At 45.7% G+C, this 24495-nt stretch overlaps 3 protein-coding genes across 5 annotated transcripts in view; 2 read left to right on the top strand and 1 right to left on the bottom strand.

Annotated features, from left to right (window-relative positions):
- The window catches only part of LOC136676497 (rabphilin-3A-like), a 41605-nt gene extending 36445 nt beyond the window's left edge, over window positions 1–5160 (bottom strand). The window contains exon 1 of the mRNA XM_066653575.1: window positions 4929–5160. The gene's annotated coding sequence lies outside the window, so the exon portion shown is untranslated. The remainder of the gene's footprint in view (window positions 1–4928) is intronic.
- Window positions 5161–8213: 3053 nt separating this feature from the next.
- Window positions 8214–19189, top strand: LOC136677372 (uncharacterized). Its single transcript, XM_066654896.1, has 7 exons — window positions 8214–8691; window positions 12297–12429; window positions 12900–13034; window positions 14566–15773; window positions 16736–16865; window positions 18766–18885; window positions 19003–19189. The coding sequence occupies exons 1-7, from the start codon at window positions 8214–8216 to the stop codon at window positions 19187–19189; spliced, it is 2391 nt and encodes a 796-aa protein (XP_066510993.1).
- A 1398-nt stretch (window positions 19190–20587) lies between these two features.
- Window positions 20588–24495, top strand: part of LOC136676491 (probable E3 ubiquitin-protein ligase HECTD4) — a 70776-nt gene continuing 66868 nt past the window's right edge. For all 3 annotated transcript variants that reach the window (XM_066653562.1, XM_066653561.1, XM_066653560.1), the window contains exon 1: window positions 20588–21193. In XM_066653562.1, coding sequence (XP_066509659.1) covers window positions 21047–21193 — 147 coding nt within the window. In that variant the 5' untranslated portion in view covers window positions 20588–21046. The remainder of the gene's footprint in view (window positions 21194–24495) is intronic.

Here is a 24495-nt window from a genome sequence, read left to right as displayed (position 1 = left end):
CAGGTTAGTGTCGCAGTCACACAATTCCAGGGGCCTGAAGGTTGTGGGTTCGATTCCCGCTCCGGGTGACTGTCTGTGAGGAGTGTGGCGTGTTCTCCCTGTGTCTGCGTGGGTTTCCTCCGGGTGACTGTCTGTGAGGAGTGTGGTGTGTTCTTTCTGTGTCTGTGTGGGTTTCCTCCGGGTGCTCCGGTTTACTCCCACAGTCCAAAAAACACACGTTGGTAGGTGGATTGGTGACTCAAAAGTGTTCGTAGGTGTGAGTGAGTGAGTGAATGTGTGTGTGTTGTCCTGTGAAAGACTGGTGCCCCCTCAAGGGTGTGTTCCTGCCTTGCACTCAATGATTCCAGGTAGGCTTTGGACCCTCTGCGTCCCTGAACTGGATAAGCGGTTACAGGTAATGAATGAAAAAAACAAATAAGTGTGAGAGTGTTTGGTAGGTTTCACTTGGTTATTCATTCACTATTCACTATGGTAGTGTCTGAGACAGAAGTTAGCGACCTCGATGCCTGGCTGCCTAAGCTGTCTCATCAGTTAGTTCATGAGACAGCTCATCATGTTACATTTTTTTGGGGATTTGGGGTGACTGTCTGTGAGGAGTGTGGTGTGTTCTCTCTGTGTCTGCGTGGGTTTCCTCCAAGTGCTCCGGTTTCCTCCCACAGTCCAAAACCACATGTGGGTAGGTTGATTGGCGACTCAAAAGTGTCCGTAGGTGTGAGTGTGTGAGTGAATGTGTGTGTGTGTGTGTTGCCCTGTGAAGGACTGGCGCCCCCTCCAAGGTGTATTCCTGCCTTGCGCCCAATGATTCCAGGTAGGCTCTGGACCCACCGCGACCCTGAACTGGATAAGGGTTACAGATAATGAATGAATAAATGAGTATAAACTGTTTGTGTTTTGAAACATATCAGAAAAAATACCCTGAAATATCATGATATAAATTTAGGGCTATATCGCCCACCCAGAACATCCTCTCCTGTACTGCGTGAAGATATGACGAACTTAGGTCCTTCAGCAGCATTTATCTTGAATTAAGTCCTAACTGAAGTTGTCATGGCAACTACACAGATACACTACATGACCATATGTGTGTGGACACCACCACATCCCATATTCCATCTGAACTGAAGGGCACAAATAGGTAATTTGTTCTTCTTTTTTTTTGCAGTAATACATTTGACTCTTCAGTGAAGGCCTTACACTAGATTTTGGGACATTGCTGTGAGGACTGGATGGCATTCAGCTATAAAAGCAACAGGTACTAACGTTAGATTAGAATAGATCTGGATCAAAAATAGTCATATCAGTTCATAGAGCACAGCTCCACTTTTAAATGGCTTAACGCTGTGGGATTATCTATCCCTCTAGCCCCCACTTGGCATTAAATATAGTGACCTTAGTCTCATGTGCAGCTGCTCCAGAATGCCCGCTTTCAATCGATCCTATTCTACTGGCTCCAATAACATAAAACCCATGTGTTTCCTCTTGTTTTGTCTAATGCCCATGTGCATATCTCCACAGCAACGAAGGGTCCTCCCCCCCACACACACACACACACAGATTGGCTCTTTCCCCGTAAACAGATGCCATGTTTTGTGTTACGAGCTTTCCTCATTCATTTTTCAGCTGCTGCCCTGTCTCCTCCTCCTCCGCTGTAATGTCCCTGACAGCATTCTCCTTCATACAAATGAATAGTGGGAGCTGTTATGGTCATCATTGTTCTGAATGGCTTCAGGGGCCTTGTTTCTCCTCCACTTATCAGCAAGAAATAAATGGGAACACATGTCATTCATGGAAATAGCCTCCACCCCCACTGGGTTCTCGGAGCATGGGATTGGCTAACTCACTCCAGTGCTCTTGCTCATTCTTGCACACTCACATTTGGCCTGCGCCTCTCATTCAACACAGTGTTATCATCCCTACAGAGAAAGACAGCAGGCTGTGGAGCAATATATACAATATATGTCCAAATATCTGTGAACTAAGTCACTTTGCAATTCATCTATTGCAAAACACACACACACATCTTGTGTATTCTCTATGGAAAAGCATTAACTTGTAGAGTATAGCCACTCAAACATTTATTTAAACATGCTCATCCGGTATGTCATCTGAAATCAAGCCCACCAACTGTGCATTTGTTCCCCTTTTGCTGCAGTAACCAAGGCCGTTACTAGAGATTAATTATTATGGGGCTAAGCTGTAACCGGGGGGTCTAGGGGTATGCCTCCTAGCAGCTCATTTCTTTGACGAGGTATAGGTAAAGCAAAGCCACAATGTTATTTACAGTAGCAGGTCCCACATACACTCAAATGTGTTCATCTGACAGCAGAAATTATTTCTCATTTAAAATGCTATTTATTTTAATATAAGGACATATTACATTTTCTTTGTTTGCATCAATTTTGTTTAATTGCCCTCTGGGGCAATCCACTATTAACTGATTATATACAGGTATCTGTAAAATACACAATTCAGTCCACCTTAAATACTGCAGGAACATTTTAACTGGCTTCTTCCGCAGGCTTATTTTACCTTCTTCTATAATCAGGTTTCCTCTGCTAGCATAATGCTATTTCAACTAGCGCATCGGTGGCTTTTCAATGTGATTAATTAAAGATTGTAACAGGCATTCAGTTAACGTTTTTTCATTATTTTTTGTCTTGAAATGACACTCGCCGTCAGGAAACACACTACACCTTCTCTCCGCAAATACAGTGTGCGTATTCTGTCAAGAAAGCAATACAGACGGATAGCCAACAGTGCCAAAAGAGTAACAGCAGCAGCTCCCCCTGGTCCTAGTCCCTGCCCAAATTTCAATGCATTTATTAAAATGGAGAGAGAGAAATTCGTTATTGAAAATGAAATAATTTGGCAGGGCAAAATAACATATGGGGGTTAGGGTTAGGGCTACATAGGGTCACCAGATCTGAGATGGTGAAAAAGAGGACAAGTCTCTGGGGGAGGGGGGGCGTGTCCTCCAATAACGGTAGCTCTACAGTCAGACCGTCCAATCAGAAGATTTTAGGCTACTTCACCACGCCCCCTTCTCACTCAAGCGAACCAATCGGAGTAGGGGAGGGCGGGACTAGTTTGTTATTCTATGTAAGCTCTAGAAAAACAAAATCCCGGACACCTAAAAAAGAGGACATGTCCGGGTAAAAGAGGACATCTGGTCACCCTAGGGCTCCTGCACCCCTAAAACTTGACGTCAATGGCAGTAACAGCTTCAAACCTCTTGGAAAGGCTTTACATTACATGTTGGAACATTAATGTGAGGATTTGATGGCAGCCACGTTAGCATTAATGATGACAGGAACAGATACTACCGTTGTATATCAGATCTGAATCACAAAAAACAACCCAGCTCCTGTCTGTGAGGAGTTGGTGTGTTCTCCCCGTGTCCGCGTGGGTTTCCTCCGGGTGCTCCGGTTTCCTCCCACAGTCCAAAAACACACGTTGCAGGTGGATTGGCGACTTGAAAGTGTCCGTAGGTGTGAGTGAATGTGTGTGTCTGTGTTGCCCTGTGAAGGACTGGCGTCCCCTCCAGGGTGTATTCCCGCCTTGCGCCCGATGATTCCAGGTAGGCTCTGGACCCCCCGCGACCCTAAATTGGATAAGTGGTTACAGATAATGGATGGAATATATATGTATATTTTTATATACACTCCTATATATATTTATATATATATATAAATATATATATATATTTATTTTCTTTTTTTTTATATATGGCCAGCTGAATATCAGGAGCCCCATAAGGATTATGAAAAAAAATACAGCAATGCATCTAGTGAAGCGTATACACTCACCTTTACACTCACACTCTATTTTACTGCAGCAGTTTTTTTAATTTAATTTGTTTGCTTGTTTGTAAACAAGTCAGTGTCATTCATTCTCATTTATTACCATTAAGCAATGTGCTTAGGACACGATACACTTGCACTCCATTATACTTTAGAATTACTTTTTTGTATTATTATTATTATTATTTCTTGTTTTTATTATTAATTTCTTAAACATTGAGCCTAGTGGGCTCCATAAAGCTGAGTCAATGGCAGTCATTTATAGTTTAGCCTTGAAGCATTTTGTGAAGCAAATAATCCACTCTATTTTAGGAGTTTTCTTTTTTTTTTTTTTATGGCTCCTGCAGCTCTGGGGCTCCGTAAAGATGAGACAACAACAGCCCAGCACACTCCATCCACATAAACATATATTCACACTTCATTGTTCCACAGAATTGTTGTCATCTTTTTGTTCACTGCACCTCCAGTGCCACGAAGATGTACCTAATAAACTACACTGCACCCTCACAGCGCATTCTACTACATGTTTTGTTATTATTATTGTGCTGGACCCTTTGCCTCTGGGGCACCATAAAGATGAGACAACGGCAGGCAATGAACCTAACACACTCCATTCTTACTCCACCTACTCACACCCCACGGTAAACTCTCAATTCCTTCTGCTGTAAAAAAAAATGCCATTGTCTTTTGTATTTTTCCTGAAAGCTGCGCCTCTGGGGCGCCGTAAAGATGAGACAACGGCAGGCTTTCTTCGGTTGGAGCCACGAAGCAATGCGCCTAGTGCTTGGTCCATTCATGCCCACTACTCCACTCATCCCTCCGCCTGTGCGTTTGAGGATGACTGGCGTTTCTCAGAATTCCTCCCCGTTTTCTTTCGTTTTATAAACGTTATTTGTTGAGGGTAAAAACGGCTAAGGGACCCAGAGAACCCGGAGAACCCAGAGAACCCAGAGATCTAGAAAGCCCGGGATGGAGCCTTTCTCAGCATCTGTCGAAAACATCAGCTCATGTCTCTTCTCTGGACCAAAAAAAACACACAATGGACCACTGGTCACACCACATCGCTCTATGCGCAAATTTGCTGCTGATGTACACGAGAAGAGAGGATGTAGAATGATTTGCGCTTACCTGGTGCTGCCCCTGCCCACTCGCGAGAGATACACAGATAGAGATAGAGAGAGAGAAGGAGGAGAGAACGTCTGCGAAGGATGCGGAGCGACTGAGACTGAGCAGAATCGCAGGCGAGTGGTCGACGCCTGCGCATTTAACGGGGGGCTTTTTAAAGCAGGGCGTTTGGATTCAGAGAGAGAGAGAGAAAAAAAGAAAGCGCAGAACCGAGCGCAGACCTCCTCCTGCCTCTGCGTGGGACACTCCTCAAACTAAAGCCCCCTACTGTACAGCGTGCCCTTGATACTTCGCTTTGGAAACCCCGCCACTCAGAATAAGAGAATGAGAGAGAGAGAGAGAGAGAGAGAGAGAGAGAGAGAATGAATGAACAGAAATGGGATGAAGAAAAAAGCATCTTGACAGGTTTCAGCACTCAGCTGTGGAGCCCTGCTGGGGACACGCCCACAAAATAAACAAAAACGTTTGAATGACTTAATTAAAGAATAAATAAGCTATAATTATTATTAATTAGTTAAACACATTCAGATTCTGGACTGAATGTGTTCTATTGTTGTAGGTGTGTTTTTTTATTTTTAAATAATAATTAAATAAAATATATATTCATTCATTCATTGTCTGTAACCCTTATCCAGTTCAGGGTCGCAGTGGGTCCAGAGCCTACCTGGAATTATTGGGCGCAAGGCAGGAATACACCCTGGAGGGGGCGCCAGTCATTCACAGGGCAACACAGACACACACACACATTCACACCTATGGACACTTTTGAGTCGCCAATCCACCAACCAACGTGTGTTTTTGGACTGTGGGAGAAAACCGGAGCACCCGGAGGAAACCCACGCAGACACAGGGAGAACACACCACACTCCTCACAGACAGTCACCCGGAGGAAACCCACGCAGACACAGGGAGAACACACCACACTCCTCACAGACAGTCACCCGGAACGGGAATCGAACCCACAACCTCCAGGTCCCTGGAGCTGTGTGACTGCAACACTAACCTGCTGCGCCACCGTGCCGCCCATAAAATATATATGATTTTTTTTTTTTTTTTGCTCACATGGAGCTTCCTTCTTTCCAAGACCCAGAAAACTCCAAGCAGACAAACTCAAACCCACGCAGACACAGGGAGAACACACCACACTCCTCACAGACAGTCACCCGGAGTAAACCCACGCAGACACAGGGAGAACACACCGCACTCCTCACAGACAGTCACCCGGAGGAAACCCACGCAGACACAGGAAGAACACACCGCTCTCCTAACAGAAAGTCACCCGGAGGAAACCCACGCAGACACAGGGAAAACACACCACACTCCTCTCAGACAGTCACCCGGAGGATACCCACGCAGATACAGGGAGAACACACCACACTCCTCACAGACAGTCACCCGGAGGAAACCCACGCAGACACAGGAAGAACACACCGCTCTCCTAACAGAAAGTCACCTGGAGGAAACCCACGCAGACACAGGGAGAACACACCACACTCCTCACAGACAGTCACCCGGAGGATACCCACGCAGACACAGGGAGAACACACCACACTCCTCACAGACAGTCACCCGGAGGAGACCCACGCAGACACAGGGAGAACACACCACACTCCTCTCAGACAGTCACCCGGAGGAAACCCACGCAGACACAGGGAGAACACACCACACTCCTCACATACAGTCACCCGAAGGAGACCCACGCAGACACAGGGAGAACACACCACACTCCTCACAGACAGTCAACCGGAGGAAACCCACGCAGACACAGGGAGAACACACCACACTCCTCACAGACAGTCACCCGGAGGAAACCCACGCAGACACAGGGAGAACACACCACACTCCTCACAGACAGTCACCCGGAACGGGAATCGAACCCACAACCTCCAGGTCCCTGGAGCTGTGTGACTGCAACACTAACCTGCTGCGCCACCGTGCCGCCCATAAAATATATATGATTTTTTTTTTTTTTTTTAGCTCACATGGAGCTTCCTTCTTTCCAAGACCCAGAAAACTCCAAGCAGACAAACTCAAACCCACGCAGACACAGGGAAAACACACCACACTCCTCACAGACAGTCACCCGGAGGATACCCACGCAGATACAGGGAGAACACACCACACTCCTCACAGACAGTCACCCGGAGGAAACCCACGCAGACACAGGAAGAACACACCGCTCTCCTAACAGAAAGTCACCTGGAGGAAACCCACGCAGACACAGGGAGAACACACTCCTCACAGACAGTCACCCGGAGGAAACCCACGCAGACACAGGGAGAACACACTGCACTCCTCACAGACAGTCACCCGGAGGAAACCCACGCAGACACAGGGAAAACACACCGCACTCCTCACAGACAGTCACCCGGAGGAAACCCACGCAGACACAGGGAGAACACACCGCACTCCTCACAGACAGTCACCCGGAGGAAACCCATGCAGACACAGGGAGAACACACCACACTCCTCACAGACAGTCACCCGGTGAAAACCCACGCAGACACAGGGAGAACACACCCGACTCCTCACAGACAGTCACCCGGAGGAAACCCACGCAGACACAGGGAGAACACACCGCACTCCTCACAGACAGTCACTATACATAATATATATTATTATATGTATTATAGACATAATACATTCATAATGAGGCCGGCAGGTAAATCTACATTATATTAATATTAATTTATTAATAACTGTATGAATTCTAATGTAACAGTGTTACTTACACAGCATTTGTCTGTGTTTGTATTAAACAGAGTCCTAACACCATTGTACAGGCTGTTGTTTTTTAGCCCTCAAAAATCTCTGAGAACCTGGCCTCAGGGCAAAGACAATGATACCCAAGGCTATGAGGTCAAGGCCTTGGTCTTGGTCTGTGTTGTGAGTTCCCTGTCCTCCAGTCTGTCAGAAACAGTTCACTGTCTATGAGAGCACCCAGAAGGATGTGTGCTTAATATAAATAATATAAAAAATAACCTTTCCATGCTGCTCACATTACGGTGGTACTCTGTTCTCTCGGGTGGGACTAGTCTGCACAGGTCGGCATTCGCAGAAACACTGTAAACACTCGGATTAGTTCTGTGGCTTGTGCTCACACGCACCCAAACTCCACCTTTCCGAGTGTGAGGATGAGGGTGTGTGGGAATGTGCCCAATCCAGTGGGAAGTGTAGAGCATGTCCAGGTTGTTAAAGCGAGTCTACATTTCTGTGAGGTGTTATAACCATGCGTTTGGCTGGTACCTTGGTTAAGTCTTAAGCTTGTAAAGCCAACAGACCAGCCAAATGACCACCAGACTTCCTTGCCTCTTGGCTCTCATGATGATGCTCTGCTCTTCCACAGCTCTGAATCCAGATCATGAGCCTTTCTGTCTTCACACACAGTTCACCCTGGGGAGGACAGAGTGCACTTTTCTTCGTCGGTCAGCAGCAGCAGAATCTCTTCTCCTTTACCGAACCCTGTGGACATCGGACCAGCACGTCCAAGAGTGCTCCGTAAGCGCAGAGGAAGCCTTGATCCAAAACCACATCACGTTATGTCGCAGAGAGAGAACGTGGGATCTGAACAGGACCCACCTCAATCTGAGTCTGCTCTGGGGGGCTGGAGGTTCATGTGCGTTTCAATCATTGCCAGAAGAACCTGGGAGGAACTTGGACAGTGGCCATCAGGTTGGAGACAAAATTCGCAAGAAGCGAGCTTGGATTTTACCCGGGACACTGTGGTGTGGTCAGGGAAGCAGCGCTGGAGAATACGAGCAACTAGGTGAGTGACTTTTGATGAATGCAGGGTAGTACTTTGTTTAAGTTCACACAACGTTAAACTTGCAGCACAATCAAAGCTCTGTAGAAAGCTTCCAATCCAAAAATACCCAAGCACCTAAAAAAACCTTTTTACTTCTAATGTAAGTTAACACAGAGGGACTTTATTCTAAGTCATTTTTGAGAGCTTCTACATATTTTAATGAACATTGTGTGAGGATCATCTGTGTTCAAATGATGGAGATCCATAACGACGCAATCTGGGGGAACATAAGTATCTCCATTTTTTTTGAATTGTAGGTTACCACATCATTTGAACACAGAGGCTGTCCTTCACATTGTGTGAAAATTTCACAATGAATGGACCAATAGAAGTGCTCCAAAATTACTTGGATTTACATTATTTTACATTGACTTCCATTGAAATTTCATTCATTCATTCATTATCTGAAACCCTTATCCAGTTCAGGGTCGCGGTGGGTCCAGAACCTACCTGGAATCATTGGGCGCAAGGCAGGAATACACCCTGGAGGGGGCGCTAGTCCTTCACAGGGCAACACACACACACACACTCACACATTCACTCACACCTACGGACACTTTTCAGTTGCCAATCCACCTACCAACGTGTTTTTTTTTTTGACTGTGGGAGGAAACCGGAGCACCCAGAGGAAACCCACACAGACACAGGGAGAACACACCACACTCCTCACAGACAATCACCCGGAGGTAACCCACACAGACACAGGGAGAACACACCACACTTCTCACAGACAGTCACCCGGAGTCACCCCCATTGAAATTTATGAAGGTTTTTTTTGGAGAAACATGTTTTCACGACACTGACTTAACAGTGAGGTCCAGGTGTACACTCCGACTGGCTCATGCTTTCCATAGTAGCGCTCATGCTAGCAGAAGCACAGTGGGGCGGCTGTAAGTGTTGAAGTTGTCGTTTCAATCCCTGCCTTGGGTCACTGTGTGTTGTGTGTTCTCACAGTCTCTGTGGGGGTTTCGTCCAGGTGCTCTGGTTTCCTCACACGGTCCAAACTCAAACGTGGGCAAGGGGGATTGTCCACAGGTGTGAGTGACTGACTGAGTGAGTATATGAAACTGTTTACATGGTTGTGTGTGTGTGTGTGTGAGTGACTAAGTGAGTGAGTTCCTGCCTTGCACCCAGTGATTCCGGGTTGGCTCCGCATCCACCATGACTGGCGCAGCAGGTTAGTGTTGCAGTCACACAGCTCCAGATATCTGGAGGTTGTGGGTTCGAATCCCGCTCCGGGTGACTGTGTGTGAGGAGTGTGGTGTGTTTTCCCTGTGTCTGTGTGGGTTTCCTCCGGGTGACTGTCTGTGAGGAGTGTGGTGTGTTCTCCCTGTGTCCATGTGGGTTTCCGCCGGGTGACTGTCTGTGAGGAGTGTGGTGTGTTCTCCCTGTGTCCGTGTGGGTTTCCTCCGGGTGACTGTCTGTGAGGAGTGTGGTGCGTTCTCCCTGTGTCTGCGTGGGTTTCCTCCGGGTGACTGTCTGTGAGGAGTGTAGTGTGTTCTCCCTGTGTTTGCGTGGGTTTCCTCCGGGTGACTGTCTGTGAGCAGTGTGGTGTGTTCTCCCTGTGTCCGTGTGGGTTTCCTCCGGGTGACTGTCTGTGAGGAGTGTGGTGTGTTCTCCCTTTGTCTGCGTGGGTTTCCGCCGGGTGACTGTCTGTGAGGAGTGTGGTGTGTTCTCCCTGTGTCTGTGTGGGTTTCCTCCGGGTGACTGTCTGTGAGCAGTGTGGTGTGTTCTCCCTGTGTCCGTGTGGGTTTCCGCCGGGTGACTGTCTGTGAGGAGTGTGGTGTGTTCTCCCTGTGTCTGCGTGGGTTTCCTCCGGATGAATGTCTGTGAGGAGTGTGGTGTGTTCTCCCTGTGTCTGCGTGGGTTTCCTCCAGGTGACTGTCTGTGAGGAGTGTGGTGTGTTCTCCCTGTGTCTGCGTGGGTTTCCTCCGGGTGACTGTCTGTGAGGAGTGTGGTGTGTTCTCCCTGTGTCTGTGTGGGTTTCCTCCGGGTGACTGTCTGTGAGGAGTGTGGTGCGTTCTCCCTGTGTCTGCGTGGGTTTCTTCCGGGTGAATGTCTGTGAGGAGTGTGGTGTGTTCTCCCTGTGTCTGTGTGGGTTTCCTCCGGGTGACTGTCTGTGAGAAGTGTGGTGTGTTCTCCCTGTGTCTGTGTGGATTTACTCCGGGTGCTCCGGTTTCCTCCCACAGTCCAAAAACACACGTTGGTAGGTGGATTGGCGACTCAAAAGTGTCCGTAGGTGTGAGTGTATGAGTGAATGTGTGTGTGTCTGTGTTGCCCTGTGAAGGACTGGTGCCCCCTCCAGGGTGTATTCCCGCCTTGCGCCCAATGATTCCAGGTAGGCTCTGGAGCCACCGCAACCCTGAAGTAGATAAGGGTTACAGATAATGAATGAATGAATAAATGACTGTGTTATTCTCTGGTGTGAAAGTAAAATTGCTGGTGATCTGTTCTGGGGCCAGTGGGTCCGGGGTTCAGACTTCGCACCCTAGGGCCAGCCCCAAGGTTTCATGGGAGGCTTGACTTCACTGATCTCTTGATCTGCTGTGGTGGCCCCTCATGGGAGCAGCTGAAATGGAAGAAAAAAACGTATCCTACATTAGACTCAGACTTCAGCAGTTACATTTAGCACATACAGAAACACATGAGAAAAAGTAGTTCATTTCTGTAAGATAACCTGCAGCATGTTTGGTCACATTATGAAGCAGAGTGCAGACAGCTTGTTGTAGAGTGTAATTATTGTTTGGCAGCTCTGACTGTGGAACACTTATGAATAATACTGAAACTGGGTCTTTAATTGCCATCATTGTTTATCTGAAGTTTCCACAATGCCTTAAATGGTGCAGCAATTAAATTCTGGGGCCTCAGTTCCACATTAATATGTGTGTAGTGCATGTGCACTTTAATTTGTGGATCTGGAGCCAACCAACCCACACACTGTGAACTAGATCGTCCAATCATTGTTTTGTGAGTTGCAGAAAACATGGGATAAAACGAGCCGTTTTGACTCTGCTCAACTACTGATGTCACTTGAAAGGACTTTAGAATAATCTAAAGTAAATCATCGGATCATCAATCTAAAATAATCATCGGAGTCTCTGCAATCATGGTGCTGGACCTGCATTTATGTGAGAGTGCAAAAAAAAAAAGATGTTATATGCAGCAAAACAGATTCAAGCGCAGATAAATAAGGGCACTAAATATAAAAAGAGAAAACGAGAAGGTAGAAGAAAGACAACCGAGTAAAAACGGCTAAACCCAGAGCTGTAGATGCTCGCTCCTCACTGCTGTGCACTCGGGCTGGTTGAACAGTGAGTGGCTCCTTATCATTTAAAGGAACAGGGCTGTTTAGACAGAGGGAGAACACTGCTGTGGTGTTTGATCCTTGTGGTATTTTGTCCAAAGCAGGTCACAGGCTTAGTACTCTTCTCGTGGTTCAATGCCATCAAACATTCACAGCAATATTCCGATATCTAATGCTAACCTCCCGCTGATACCTCTGATTTCAGACTAAACACTGGACGAACGAGGCCAACATTTAAAATCTATATGTTTGTCATCTTTAGGGATGTTTGAGCACGTGGACAGATGTTGCCGAGAGCATGATCACTGCAGTCATGTGATCCGTCCCTTCACCGTGAAATTTGGTGTCTTGAACCCAAGTTTCTTCACCATCTCACACTGCGACTGTGACCAAAGGTGAGCGTCGCTGGGCGGGGACTTGCATACCTTCCATACTACACAACTCCATAGCCTAGAGGAAGACTCCTGCGAGTCGTAATTCATCCTCTTACCACCTGCGTGGTTCTGTCTTTGACGTAGACCATGATGGAGATTGAATGCACTCTAAGCTTCATCCATTTCTGACACTGTGTTGACACAGCTTTAATAATATTCGTAGAAAAGCACTGATCAGGGCTTACCACATACAAGCGCAATGCCAAGAGTCTGCCAGAGGGGCACAAAGCAGTGAAGCTCTTATTCCTGGAGTGACTGAGCTTTGGGATGAGACAAACTAAGCAACAAACATCAGAACAGCAATGTTCCAACATCTAGTGCAAAGCCAGAAAGTGCAATAAATGATCTTATACTCTCTCTCTGTCTCTGTCTCTCCCTCTCTCTCGCTGTCTCTGTCTGTCTCTCTCTCTCTCTCTCTCTCATGCCCCCAGGTTTAAGCAATGTCTTCTCAACAGTAATGACACAGTCTCAAATATGGTGGGCTACACGTTCTTTAATCTCCTCAAGCTCCGCTGCTTTAATCTCGTCCAGAAGAGACACTGCACTCAACTCAACTGGTTTGGAAGGTGGGTGTGTATTAAAACTGTTATTATTATTAATGTACTGTCATGTTATCTTTATACTTAAAACTGGGATCGGCAAAATCTATAGTGAGAAATATTTATTCATTCTTTCATGTTCTTTAATTGCTTCATCCTGATCAGACCCTTTACAGAGCGCCAATCCATTACAGGAAACCACACACTCACCAAGTCACTCTCTCACACACCCACACACACATACATGTGGACAATTTCACATTCATTAATTCATTCATTCATTCATTATCTATAACCCTTATCCAGTTTGGGGTTGGGTGGGTCCGGAGCCTACCTGGAATCATTGGGCGCAAAACGGAAATACACCCTGGAGGGGGCGCCAGTTCTTTACAGGGCAACACACACACACACACACAGTCACTCACACACTCACACCTATGGACACTTACACCAATCCACCTACCAACGTGTGTTTTTGGACTGTGAGAGGAAACCGGAGCACCTGGAGGAAACCCACGCAGACACAGGGAGAACACACCACACTCCTCACAGACAGTCACCTGGAGGAAACCCACGCAGACACAGGGAGAACACACCACACTCCTCACAGACAGTCACCCGGAGGAAACCCACGCAGACACAGGGAGAACACACCACACTCCTCACAGACAGTCACCCGGAGGAAACCCACGCAGACACAGGGAGAACACACCACACTCCTCACAGACAGTCACCCGGATGAAACCCACGCAGACACAGGGAGAACACACCACACTCCTCACAGACAGTCACCCGGAGGAAACCCACGCAGACACAGGGAGAACACACCACACTCCTCACAGACAGTCACCCGGAGGAAACCCACGCAGACACAGGGAGAACACACCACACTCCTCACAGACAGTCACTCGGAGGAAACCCACGCAGACACAGGGAGAACACACCACACTCCTCACAGACAGTCACCCGGAGGAAACCCACGCAGACACAGGGAGAACACACCACACTCCTCACAGACAGTCACCCAGAGGAAACCCATGCGGACACAGGGAGAACACACCACACTCCTCACAGACAGTCACCCGGAGCAGGACTCGAACCCACAACCTCCAGGTCCCTGGAGCTGTGACAGAGACACTACCTGCTGCACAATTTCACACACTCATATAAAAAGATAAGAGAAGATATTTGAGGCTGGGGTGGTCCTTACTAAATGCCTTTGGAGCAAGTGTATACTTTTAGAAAGTGCATAATTGGATTTTCAGTCAATCCACCATTTCCTCTGATCTGAAGCCTGTAATTTCATTTTATAGTACAGTGCTAACCTACAAAGACCCTACATCTTTACAACCACGAGGATGAAGGCTAGTAAAACACTAGCTGAAGCATCTTTACTGAACTGCGTGCATTGACTTGTCTGGCTCTCTTGCCTGTTTTTGCTTGCCTTTAGCAACACAGCTACACTTCCATTCTGCCTCCTTCTCAGTCCTCCCATGCCCCTGCATTGTGATAACGTCGTCTTCCAATGTAGCTTTAAGTATTCTATCTCCTCTTACAGGTGCACGTCAGTTCGAGCCGCACCTTTTGCAATCCTCAGAAACCCCACATCGTATAACGTCTCAAGTCCAAGTTCAGAAAGTATTCGCTTCTCTGATCCACCAGTTCCTCAGGTGCGTCCTTCAGCTAACAGCCAGGAAAAGAGCATCAACCCTCGGCAAAGAGGAAAGCAGTCAAGAAAGAAATTTCCTCAAAGGAAAATTCATCCCGGAGCCATTCCAAGAGGGGACACTTTTTTGCCGAGTAAAAAGACGCAAAAGAGAAAAGTTAAAACCAAGAAAGTGTCACCACTGAGAAGAAATCAGACCACAACTGAACTGAGAACATCATCAGGTCATACATCTGTGACCATCACTCCATCCTCAGTCTCAACACAGATCACTCATGTTCACACAACACTGTCTCCCTCTAAAGGATTCAGTGCTGAAAACCCAGTGGACAATCAGTGGAAAACACTTTCCAAAATCTCCTCAAATATCAGTAAAGCAAAGAATAAAACTATGCAACTTCAAATTTCCAAACGTCTGAAGGCAAAGCAGAGCTACAGAATACCTCCAGGAGGCTATAACTTCCAGTCAACACAACAGAAGACAAAGGACTTTAAGATGCTCAGTGCATCGAACTTGAAATCTGTTCATGCAACGGCATTTTCTTTGTCCAACACATTTCTGACATCCAACAAACTTAAAAAACAGGACAATTCGACTAGCACTAATTCGCCGAATAACAAGACAGTATCAACCAAACTGCCAAGGCCAAAGTCCAGTGCCACCAAGTCTTTCTTAAACACAACAAAGCAAAAAGTCAAAGGGCAATCGAAAAAGACACCAGCAAACATCACCCAAGCCCCTAAAACCAGGAACTCAACTGCAGCTAAACTTACAGCAGCTACAAAATCTAGAGGTTCCCCATGGAAAGACTCCTCAAAGTCACTGAAAAACAGGATTAAGGATCCGCCACCTACAAAACAGGAAAGCGTAACCCCAGCCAAGGGATTCATTTGTGCAAAGAGAAAGTGTAAACCTCCAAAGAGTTCTTCCATCCTTAAAAATGCCTCTGAGATCATGACCTTGACGTCTGGAGATCTAACACCAAAGCAGAAGGCTACATCTGCTCCAGAACTAAAGATGATTTCTTCAACTGAGACAATGGAAACACTCAGTTCTTCTCCTCGGAATGAAACAAACCCTCCTTCTGAGGAAACAACAGGTAATGTCCTCATTCCATTTTCTCTTTGTAACTGTTTTGCTCTGTTTAACCTCTTCTCTGATATAAATGCGGGTCCAGCGCTGTGATTGGAGAGATCCACGAGGGGGCGGGGCATTTCCAAAATCTCTGCAGTTGACGTCAAAATAATAGCAAAATCAAAATGGCTGATTTTATCCAATGACTCAGGCAGCCCACAAAAAACTGACTTGGGTGGTCTTGTTTAACAGTGTGTGGGATGGTGGGCCCCAGATGATAGGTTATAGGCGTAGAAAGACTACCATCTTTGGACTGTGGAGCAGTGGAACTGTGTTCTTTGGGATGAAGAAAGTGGTTTTTCGTATCCAGAGCTAATCTTCAAACATCAGTACCTGACCAAACTAATGCTCTTACATCTGAGTGCTATTAAATCCTCACAGCAATGTATCAACGACTGGTACTGCAGGTTTTGTAATTAAAGAAATATGTTTACTCTGTTAAAGTATGCCCTCTAGTGTAAGTTCTTGTGACATCATTTCAAATTTGCAACATCTGCCACAACAGTGACCTGCAGCTACATTCCTCAGCTCCTGAAAACCTTCAGCATTCCGCAGATGTCACTGAAGCATCAGGGCAATGGGAGGGTGGCCTTAAAGTAACACACAGAACCATAAATTACACGTATATGCCTTTAAAACGCTCCAGGAAATACTTAGACTACATTCTTCTGTGATTAAAGGTTTTAAAGACATCCTCCAATAAAAATAGTGTTTTACCTGGTTAACATGTCCATGAGGTGATTGTGTAAACTGTAGAACAGTGGTTCCCAATCCTCCTAGTTCTTCTAATGTCAACAACCTAAATAACCAATTGTGTCAACTTGTGGGACCAGGCTTGTGACAGGTGGATACTGGACATTTCTGTAAGGGTTTGATGGCATTCTGCCATGAAATGCTATTAACAAAAAAAAACTATTAATTCTCCAGGATCCATGTTGATATGTGACGCCGTTAAACACTTGGATGACTGCGAGTACAAGATCCGACCACTGGAAAAATTATATGGACATTACAACAAGGAATCGACTACAATCTATTACTGTGACTGTATACACAGGTCAGTGTCACAGACAGACATCGATGTACACAGTGTACACACATCGATGTGAGGAGTGTGGTGTGTTCTCCCTGTGTCTGTGTGGGTTTCCTCCGGGTGACTGTCTGTGAGGAGTGTGGTGTGTTCTCCCTGTGTCCGCGTGGGTTTCCTCCGGGTGACTGTCTGTGAGGAGTGTTGTGTGTTCTCCCCCTGTCTGCGTGGGTTTCCTCCGGGTGATTGTCTGTGAGGAGTGTGGTGTGTTCTCCCTGTGTTTGTGTGGGTTTCCTCCGGGTGACTGTCTGTGAGGAGTGTGGTGTGTTCTCCCTGTGTCTGCGTGGGATTCCTCCGGGTGACTGTCTGTGAGGAGTGTGGTGTGTTCTCCCTGTGTCTGTGTGGGTTTCCTCCGGGTGATTGTCTGTGAAGAGTGTGGTGTGTCCTCCCTGTGTCCGCGTGGGTTTCCTCCGGGTGATTGTCTGTGAGGAGCGTGGTGTGTTCTCCCTGTGTCCGCATGGGTTACCTCCGGGTGACTGTCTATGGGGAGTGTGGTGTGTTTTCCCTGTGTCTGCGTGGGTTTCCTCCGGGTGATTGTCTGTGAGGAGTGTGGTGTGTTCTCCCTGTGTTTGTGTGGGTTTCCTCCGGGTGATTGTCTGTGAGGAGTGTGGTGTGTTCCCCCTGTGTCCGCATGGATTTCCTCCAGGTGCTCCGGTTTCCTCCCACGCTCCAAAAACTCAGTCTGTAGGTGTGAGTGTGTGAGTGAATGTGTGTGTCTGTGTTGCCCTGTGAAGGACTGGTGCCCCCTCCAGGGTGTATTCCTGCCTTGCGCCCAATGATTCCAGGTAGGCTCTGGACCCGCCGCGACCCTGAACTGGATAAGGGTTACAGACAATGAATGAATGAATGAATATTTATCATAATTTAAAAGATGAAATACCGACAGTTAAAAATAGGTATTGCAGTCCAAATTCAAAACCCTGGAGCAGGGCTGGCCAATCCTGGTCCTGGAGATGTCAGATCCAACACAGACAGGTCTAATATTCAAATGTCCCTGAAGGAAGCCCTGCACTAGAGAGAGCCCCCCCCCCTCCTCCTCCTCCTCCTGCTCCTCACAAAACACAAACCTCACAAGGGTTGCCAGGTTGAGGAAAAATAAAGCCTCCATGAACAAGGGCAGGACAATTTCAAGAACTTTAGATCACAGCTAAAATTACTGTGTCATAACACACCTATATACACTAAGACGAGTATAAATTATTTCAGGTGAGCATGGGTTTCCTGTATTTACCAACTTCATCTGACTTTCCTATTCCACCTTAAATGTTTCTCGAAGATGACTCTTATTGATTAGTCCCTTCCACCTTTAATGTCATTATAGGAGGCAGATGTTTTGCTTCTAATTCAGAAATTTAGTTCCACCTTAAATGGGTCAGTTTATGAGGCTAATCTTGACGTTTTGCACTGCAGTGACACTGTGTTAGTGCTGGTCACAGTGGATCAGACACAGCAGTGCTGGTGTAGTTTTTAAAGCCCTCTGGGCATTGCCGGACTGAGAATAATCCACCAACCAACAACATTCAGCTGAGAACATCCCGTGTCCACCGAAGAAGGACTAGAGGACGAGCGACACACACTGTGCAGCGACAGATGAGCTACTGTCTCTGACTTTACATCTACAAGGTGGACCAACGAGGGAGGAGTGTCTCACAGAGTGAACAGAGAGTGAACACAGGGTTTAAAAACTCCAGCAGCCACTGCTGTGTCTGTTCCACTCGTACTAGAGCAACACACACTCGCCACGTCAGTGTCGCTACAGCCCTGAGAATAATTAATATTTTCACTGCAAAAAATGTTACTGTTTTACTTGATGAAGATCTTATTTCACCTTCCACTCTTCTATTATCTTGCACTTTTCTCCTATTTACAGATTCACTGATCATTTAAAACAACTTCAGGAAGCCGGTATCCTGGAGCTTCTGCTTGGAAAGTTTGTGTCTCTCTCCTGCATTGAAATGCCAAACAGTCAAGAATGCAACAAAACCACAGGGTCTGTAAAGGAACTATAATGCACAAATATTCTGTCATCGTTCAGAAAGCAAGATCAGCTTATTTTTCAAGTTTCTTGTTAGAAAGTAATGTTTAAATATTGTTTCTGTGCCCATAGCTGTCCTGCCATCATTTCTAAGACCCCACATCGGGAGTCATCACTGAAGAACATGGAAGGAGATCAAGCTATAGCCAAAAGAATCACGCTGCCTATTAAGAAAAAAGGCCCCGGACAACTTTACAAACATTGCCTAAGGATTTTAAAGCCTAAAACCCCAAACCAAGTGAAGAAAAGACTGTCCTGACATGCACAAATAAAGGGTTTTAAAGCAATTGAGTCTGAGTCTGTATACGTACATTTGGGATCCCAAGACTAAGCTTTGATCATTCTCAGCGCTGCAGTGACACTGACGTGGCGGTGGTGTGTTGTGCTGGTGTAGAGTGGATCAGACACAGCAGTGCTGCTGGAGTTTTTAACCCCCTCAGTGTCTGGACTGAGAACAGTCCACCGACCAAAAACATCCAGCCGACAGCGTCCTGTGTCACTGATGAAGGACTAGAGGACGAGCGACACACACTGTGCAGCGACAGATGAGCTGCTGTCTCTGACTTTACATCTACAAGGTGGACCAACGAGGGAGGAGTGTCTCACAGAGTGGACAGAGAGTGGACACAGGGTTTAAAAACTCCAGCAGCACTGCTGTGTCTGATCCACTCTACACCAGCACAACACACACTAACACACCACCACCACGTGAGTGTCACTGGCCATCACACACTCACAGCTGTAGACAATTTCACAGACTCACCAATTCACTCACAATGCGCAGTTTCAAACACATACACAGTTGTGCAACCTGCAGAAAATATCAAACACCCACACACATACACACACCTGTGAACAATTTCTTTTACAAACACACACCTGTGAACACGTTCTCTCTCGCTCTCTCTCTCTCTCTCTCTCTCACACACACACACACACACACACACACACTGACTCACCAAGACAGTCTCACATACTCACACCTGTGGACATATACACACACACACACAGTCACTCACACACAAACACACAGTCACTCACACCTAACCCGTGGACTGTGATGCTCAGTCAGCATGTGTGGTTAGACTGTGGGAGAAAACCTAAGCACCTAGAGGACACTCATGCAGACACTTGGAGAACACATCACAGTGTTATGCCTTCTGATGGACAGGCGCCATGTCAAAGTTTTGTTCCTGCTTTGCGCTCAATGTTTCCAGGTGATGTTTCGTATCCACCATGACCTTGATCGGAATGAAGTGGTGTTAGAAGATGAATGGTGTGTTGCTACATTTATTCATTAGAAAGAGCTGTCTATAAACTTGTGGACATCATCCACGTGGTGGCGCTGACATCCCCACTATCCCATACTGTCCCAATGGAGTCTCTGTCGACTCATTCAGAAATATCTTATGATACTAGAAGCTTAGTGGGAGATTATATTTAACCATAGGGCAAAAATCGCAAACAAATATGCGATCAATTATTATTATGTATATGTTTATATTATCACATATTTAACGATTTTTCATTGGGCGCAGAGTGCTGTGTTTACACAGAAACGCGCTGTGGATGCTGGGAAAACCTTGGCTATGGAGGGTATGGCGTCTTACTGACAGCGCTGCAGCCTGTAATGATCTAAGATCAGCGGTTTCGACCTGTAAACCTGCGCAGGGGAGAGTCGGGGGGCGTTATCTTGGCGTTTGGCGTATATTCGTGCTTTCCTGAAGTGGGAGACGGAGGGATATGAACTGACAACGGCGGGGAAATAAATATTAGGTTTGATTCTGCGTGTCACGCCCACCTCTCCTGCCCGAAATTACGAGGCTGAACCTGGACCGGTGTTGGGAGCAAGGCTAAAAGTGGCTAACGTCTATTCCAGTGTTCTTCTAGGTCTGGCTAGCGTTAGCTTTAGCGTTAGCCTGCTGGCTAAAACGGGCGTTGCTTGCTCGCTCAGCTGACAGCAGTAACGTTACAAGCCTCTGGTCCAGTCTCGTTGACAGTATTTTGTTCTCGTGTAGTAAATAAGCGGAGCGACGTGAACGTTATGTAGGCCACCGGCTTAAGAACTTCGCTCAATTGTTTTTAATGTTCGTCAACGTTTCCCGAGGAGAGAGCGATGGGATCCGGGGCCGTGGATTCGTCCCAGTGGCTTTCCGTGAAAGAAGAGACTATTTTTCTGCACGATGGCCTCATTCGGGTCACGGATCTCGCCGAACTGCCCAGCGAAATTGGAGTCTCGGAGCAAGGCGACGCCGAGCAAGAGGTAGCGTTAATAATAGAGGTGTTAAAATAGCCGTTGGGATTCAAATTCAAATTGTGACGGTTACCACCTGCCTGTACTGTTATTCCTGTTCATATGCCAGTAACCTGTGATATTGGTGCTGACTTAGGAAAGTTGTCTTTGCTTTATGCTTCATACAGACACATTTGAAACATATACACCTCTGGCTCTCTGTTGGCATCGGGGAGCTAAAGTTACATGATTACCGTCTCGATACATTACCGTAACAGCAAATCCTAAAGCCTTCTCTTAAAGCTGCCCAGCCCTAGCCTTTACAGTTAGCTGAAGCTAAGGCCGAATCCCAATTGGACCCGTAAACCCTACCTAGTGCACATTCTTTCAATAAAATGAATGCTTCATCCACTCGAAAACAGTGCAGAGCTTTCTTAAAATGATTAATTCAGGGTTCGCCCGTGTCTAAACTCTAACATTTTTGATGTGCAGTGCACTATAGTGATATGAAGACCAAAGATACGCAACTCAGTGCACTGTATAGGAAGTAAAGAGCTTATAGTAACTGAGCACAAGTTAGCTTCTTAGCCAGCATAGCCAGAGTTTTGCTAGGTGTATGTGAGTTTCATGGCTTATTAAGTTAATTTAAATGTAGTATTCAGTTTAATTTCATATTTACAGGATATTCACACTATGTAGGTTTACCCACATTCGTGAGATTACATCTAAATTGGGAGCATCAAATGGCTTGTTTTTATTCATGTACTTTGTTTACTGTTTGGTCATTGTAGTGGTTGTGCTGACTGTAGACCACTGCTGGTCCACCATCGGACCCCTCAGATTACTGTCCTGTACAGGATATAACTCATTTATAATCTCCTCAAACAGATTTTAAATTCACAGAGACTTTAATTCTGGAAAACAAACTAATACAAATATTACCAACAACTATGAGAGATGTAAGCCTGAAATAAAATGATTATGCTAAAAATGTTGACACTGTGCTAATCTTCATAAAAAATAAAAAAAAACTAATGAGGGATTCTTAATAAAATTATTAAATTGGGCTGTGAATGGAAAAGTGCTAAATTTCTGTTTAATCCTTGGTGGTCCGCCCAGAAAACGTGTTGCGAAACACCAGTGGAACTCCAACTTTGCCCTCAGGGGACCAATTGTGATCCACTGTCTCCTTGCTATCAGGGATATTGGACACACCCAAAATGTCTCTGTTTTTATTGCACAGCAGTATAACAAAATACAGAATTCACATTTAACCCATCTATGATAATAAAACGCACACACAAACACACAAATAGAGAATGCTTTCCATTTCTCAACACTCCCCACTGCTGGGATGTTTATATGACTCTAGCCAATCCTTGGCATTGGGCATTGTGATCTTAAGCTCATGTTACACATGTTCTCCATAGTATGACATTTCTGTAGAGTTTAGTGCAAAGTGTCTATGTTTACAGTTTTACAGTGCACTCCAAAGTAACCAAATTCACTTATTAGTCTGTGTTACCTGGCTACATATTCAACATAATACTTCCCTAGTACTAAAAAATATACCATGAAAGTTGGTTGTGTCAGCTCACTGTTCTTGTTTACCATTTTGTTTAGTGAGGTTGCTCTCTGTAGGAAAGCAATGCATGTAGCAGGACATTATCAGTGTCTCTTAAATTGTCTGGAGAATTTTGCCCAAGATAAATAAGTTATCAGGCCTGTGCACAGATGGGCTACACCAAGAGGGCTACACTTAAATACTTAAGGGAACCGTGTACAGCTACGTGTAACTGAACTGAATGTGATGTAATTGAAACTAGTCTAATTGAAATGCAGAATACACAAACAAAACTCAATATGCAGTTTTAGATTTTCCATGAGGAGGTTTCCTGCAGCTCACTTTAGAGGCCAAAACTGGAATTAAAACAAATAGATGGGCTATTTAAAAGGCTCTGGGTCTCTAAACATTACTAGGGTATTTTTTGAGGTAAATGCCCAGAACATTTTGGAATCCCTGGGCTAGGCGTTACCAAAAATGTGTTTGCTGCTTTGATTTTGTCAGAGCTGTTGTTGTATGGCAAAACATGTAGGTCCCTGCATGTTTCTCCATAAACAGTCAGGAGTACATAACTGTAGTTGGGCTGTTTTTATAGGATAAACCACTGAGTTGGAGGATGTGTTTGTTAGGTAGGAATGTTTACAGACTCTGTGAAAACAAGAGTAGGGGGGTTGTTTTTAGATGTGCCTTATGGATCTGGTCAGAAATGGCTTCACATGGGGCACTATTCAGCGTTATCCATTTATAATACAGCATGTCCTTTTTACATGACATCTTTGACATAATTTTCATAAATAAACCCAAGCAGACTGCTGGATTGTGTAGTAGATCAAGGCCTAAAGCTATGATGAAGGCTAAAGTTTGTGCAGCGTAGCCTTATCCTTCCTTGCGTCTTTTGATGTTCTTCATGTCATCTTCATATTGTGCCTTTGCTTTATTGTTAAGCCAAGCTAAGTGTTTTCCTGGATATAACCTCTCTGCAGTTTTAGCATGGCAACGTCCGCAGTGATTTGCAACCTGAGCCTCCTAAAGACTATGGTAACTTTATCAGAGCCCATCCACAGCATGCTGAAGATAGACGGAAAAGCATGAGGTAGAAGTGGCAGGGTCAAGGAGCTTTAAAAGGAGACGAAAAAAAAAGTGACGTACGGCCTGACATTTTCTTCTGGACCTTTTCAAGTTAAGTGAAGCTTCATGTCTGTGTTGGCATTCTGGATGCATATCATCAGAGTAATGGGTACATTTCTATTAGAAAAGGCAAAAAGACCTAAGTGCAACTGATATATAAAGAATTAATTGTAACACTATCGTAGGCCATCGATCATAAGCGTCCTTGACACCTACATAAGCCTTTTTATGAGAACAGACATGAGTTATTCCAAAATGCATCAGTTCTAAAAGACGTTCTAGAGTCAAATTGACTAGGAAACGTCTATAACAATTGTTGACATAAGCTTTTATACATGCTTCCGTAGTTTCACATCAGTTGGCTTGTAGCCTCATGGACTGTGATGTGGAGTAATATGTTATTACGCAGTTTTATTAATGATTTTGTTAAAATTAATACTTATTCAGATCAAACGTGACATTGTCCTGGTTTGTTGTTAGGGCTAGAGCTGCTAATCTGAATAACCTGATCTCTCTGAAGCCTTTTGCTTACCAAAAGACCCCACGCAGGATCCAACAGTCCCTTTGTCTCAGCTGACAATTGAACCAGCTGTGGGGTCATGGGAAGTTTACAAAATTAGTGACTCATCAAAGAACATCA

Source organism: Hoplias malabaricus, chromosome X2 (genome assembly GCF_029633855.1).
Source record: "Hoplias malabaricus isolate fHopMal1 chromosome X2, fHopMal1.hap1, whole genome shotgun sequence".
NCBI lineage: Eukaryota > Metazoa > Chordata > Actinopteri > Characiformes > Erythrinidae > Hoplias > Hoplias malabaricus.
This window is presented reverse-complemented; position numbering and strand designations above follow the sequence as displayed.

Coding starts and splice junctions, on each gene's coding strand:
- LOC136677372 (XM_066654896.1), top strand. CDS start 8,214: ATGACCACCAGACTTCCTTGCCTCTTGGCTCTCATGATGATGCTCTGC. Junction 12,430..12,899: donor CACTGCGACTGTGACCAAAG/GTGAGCGTCGCT, acceptor TCATGCCCCCAG/GTTTAAGCAATGTCTTCTCA. Junction 16,866..18,765: donor TACTGTGACTGTATACACAG/GTCAGTGTCACA, acceptor TCCTATTTACAG/ATTCACTGATCATTTAAAAC.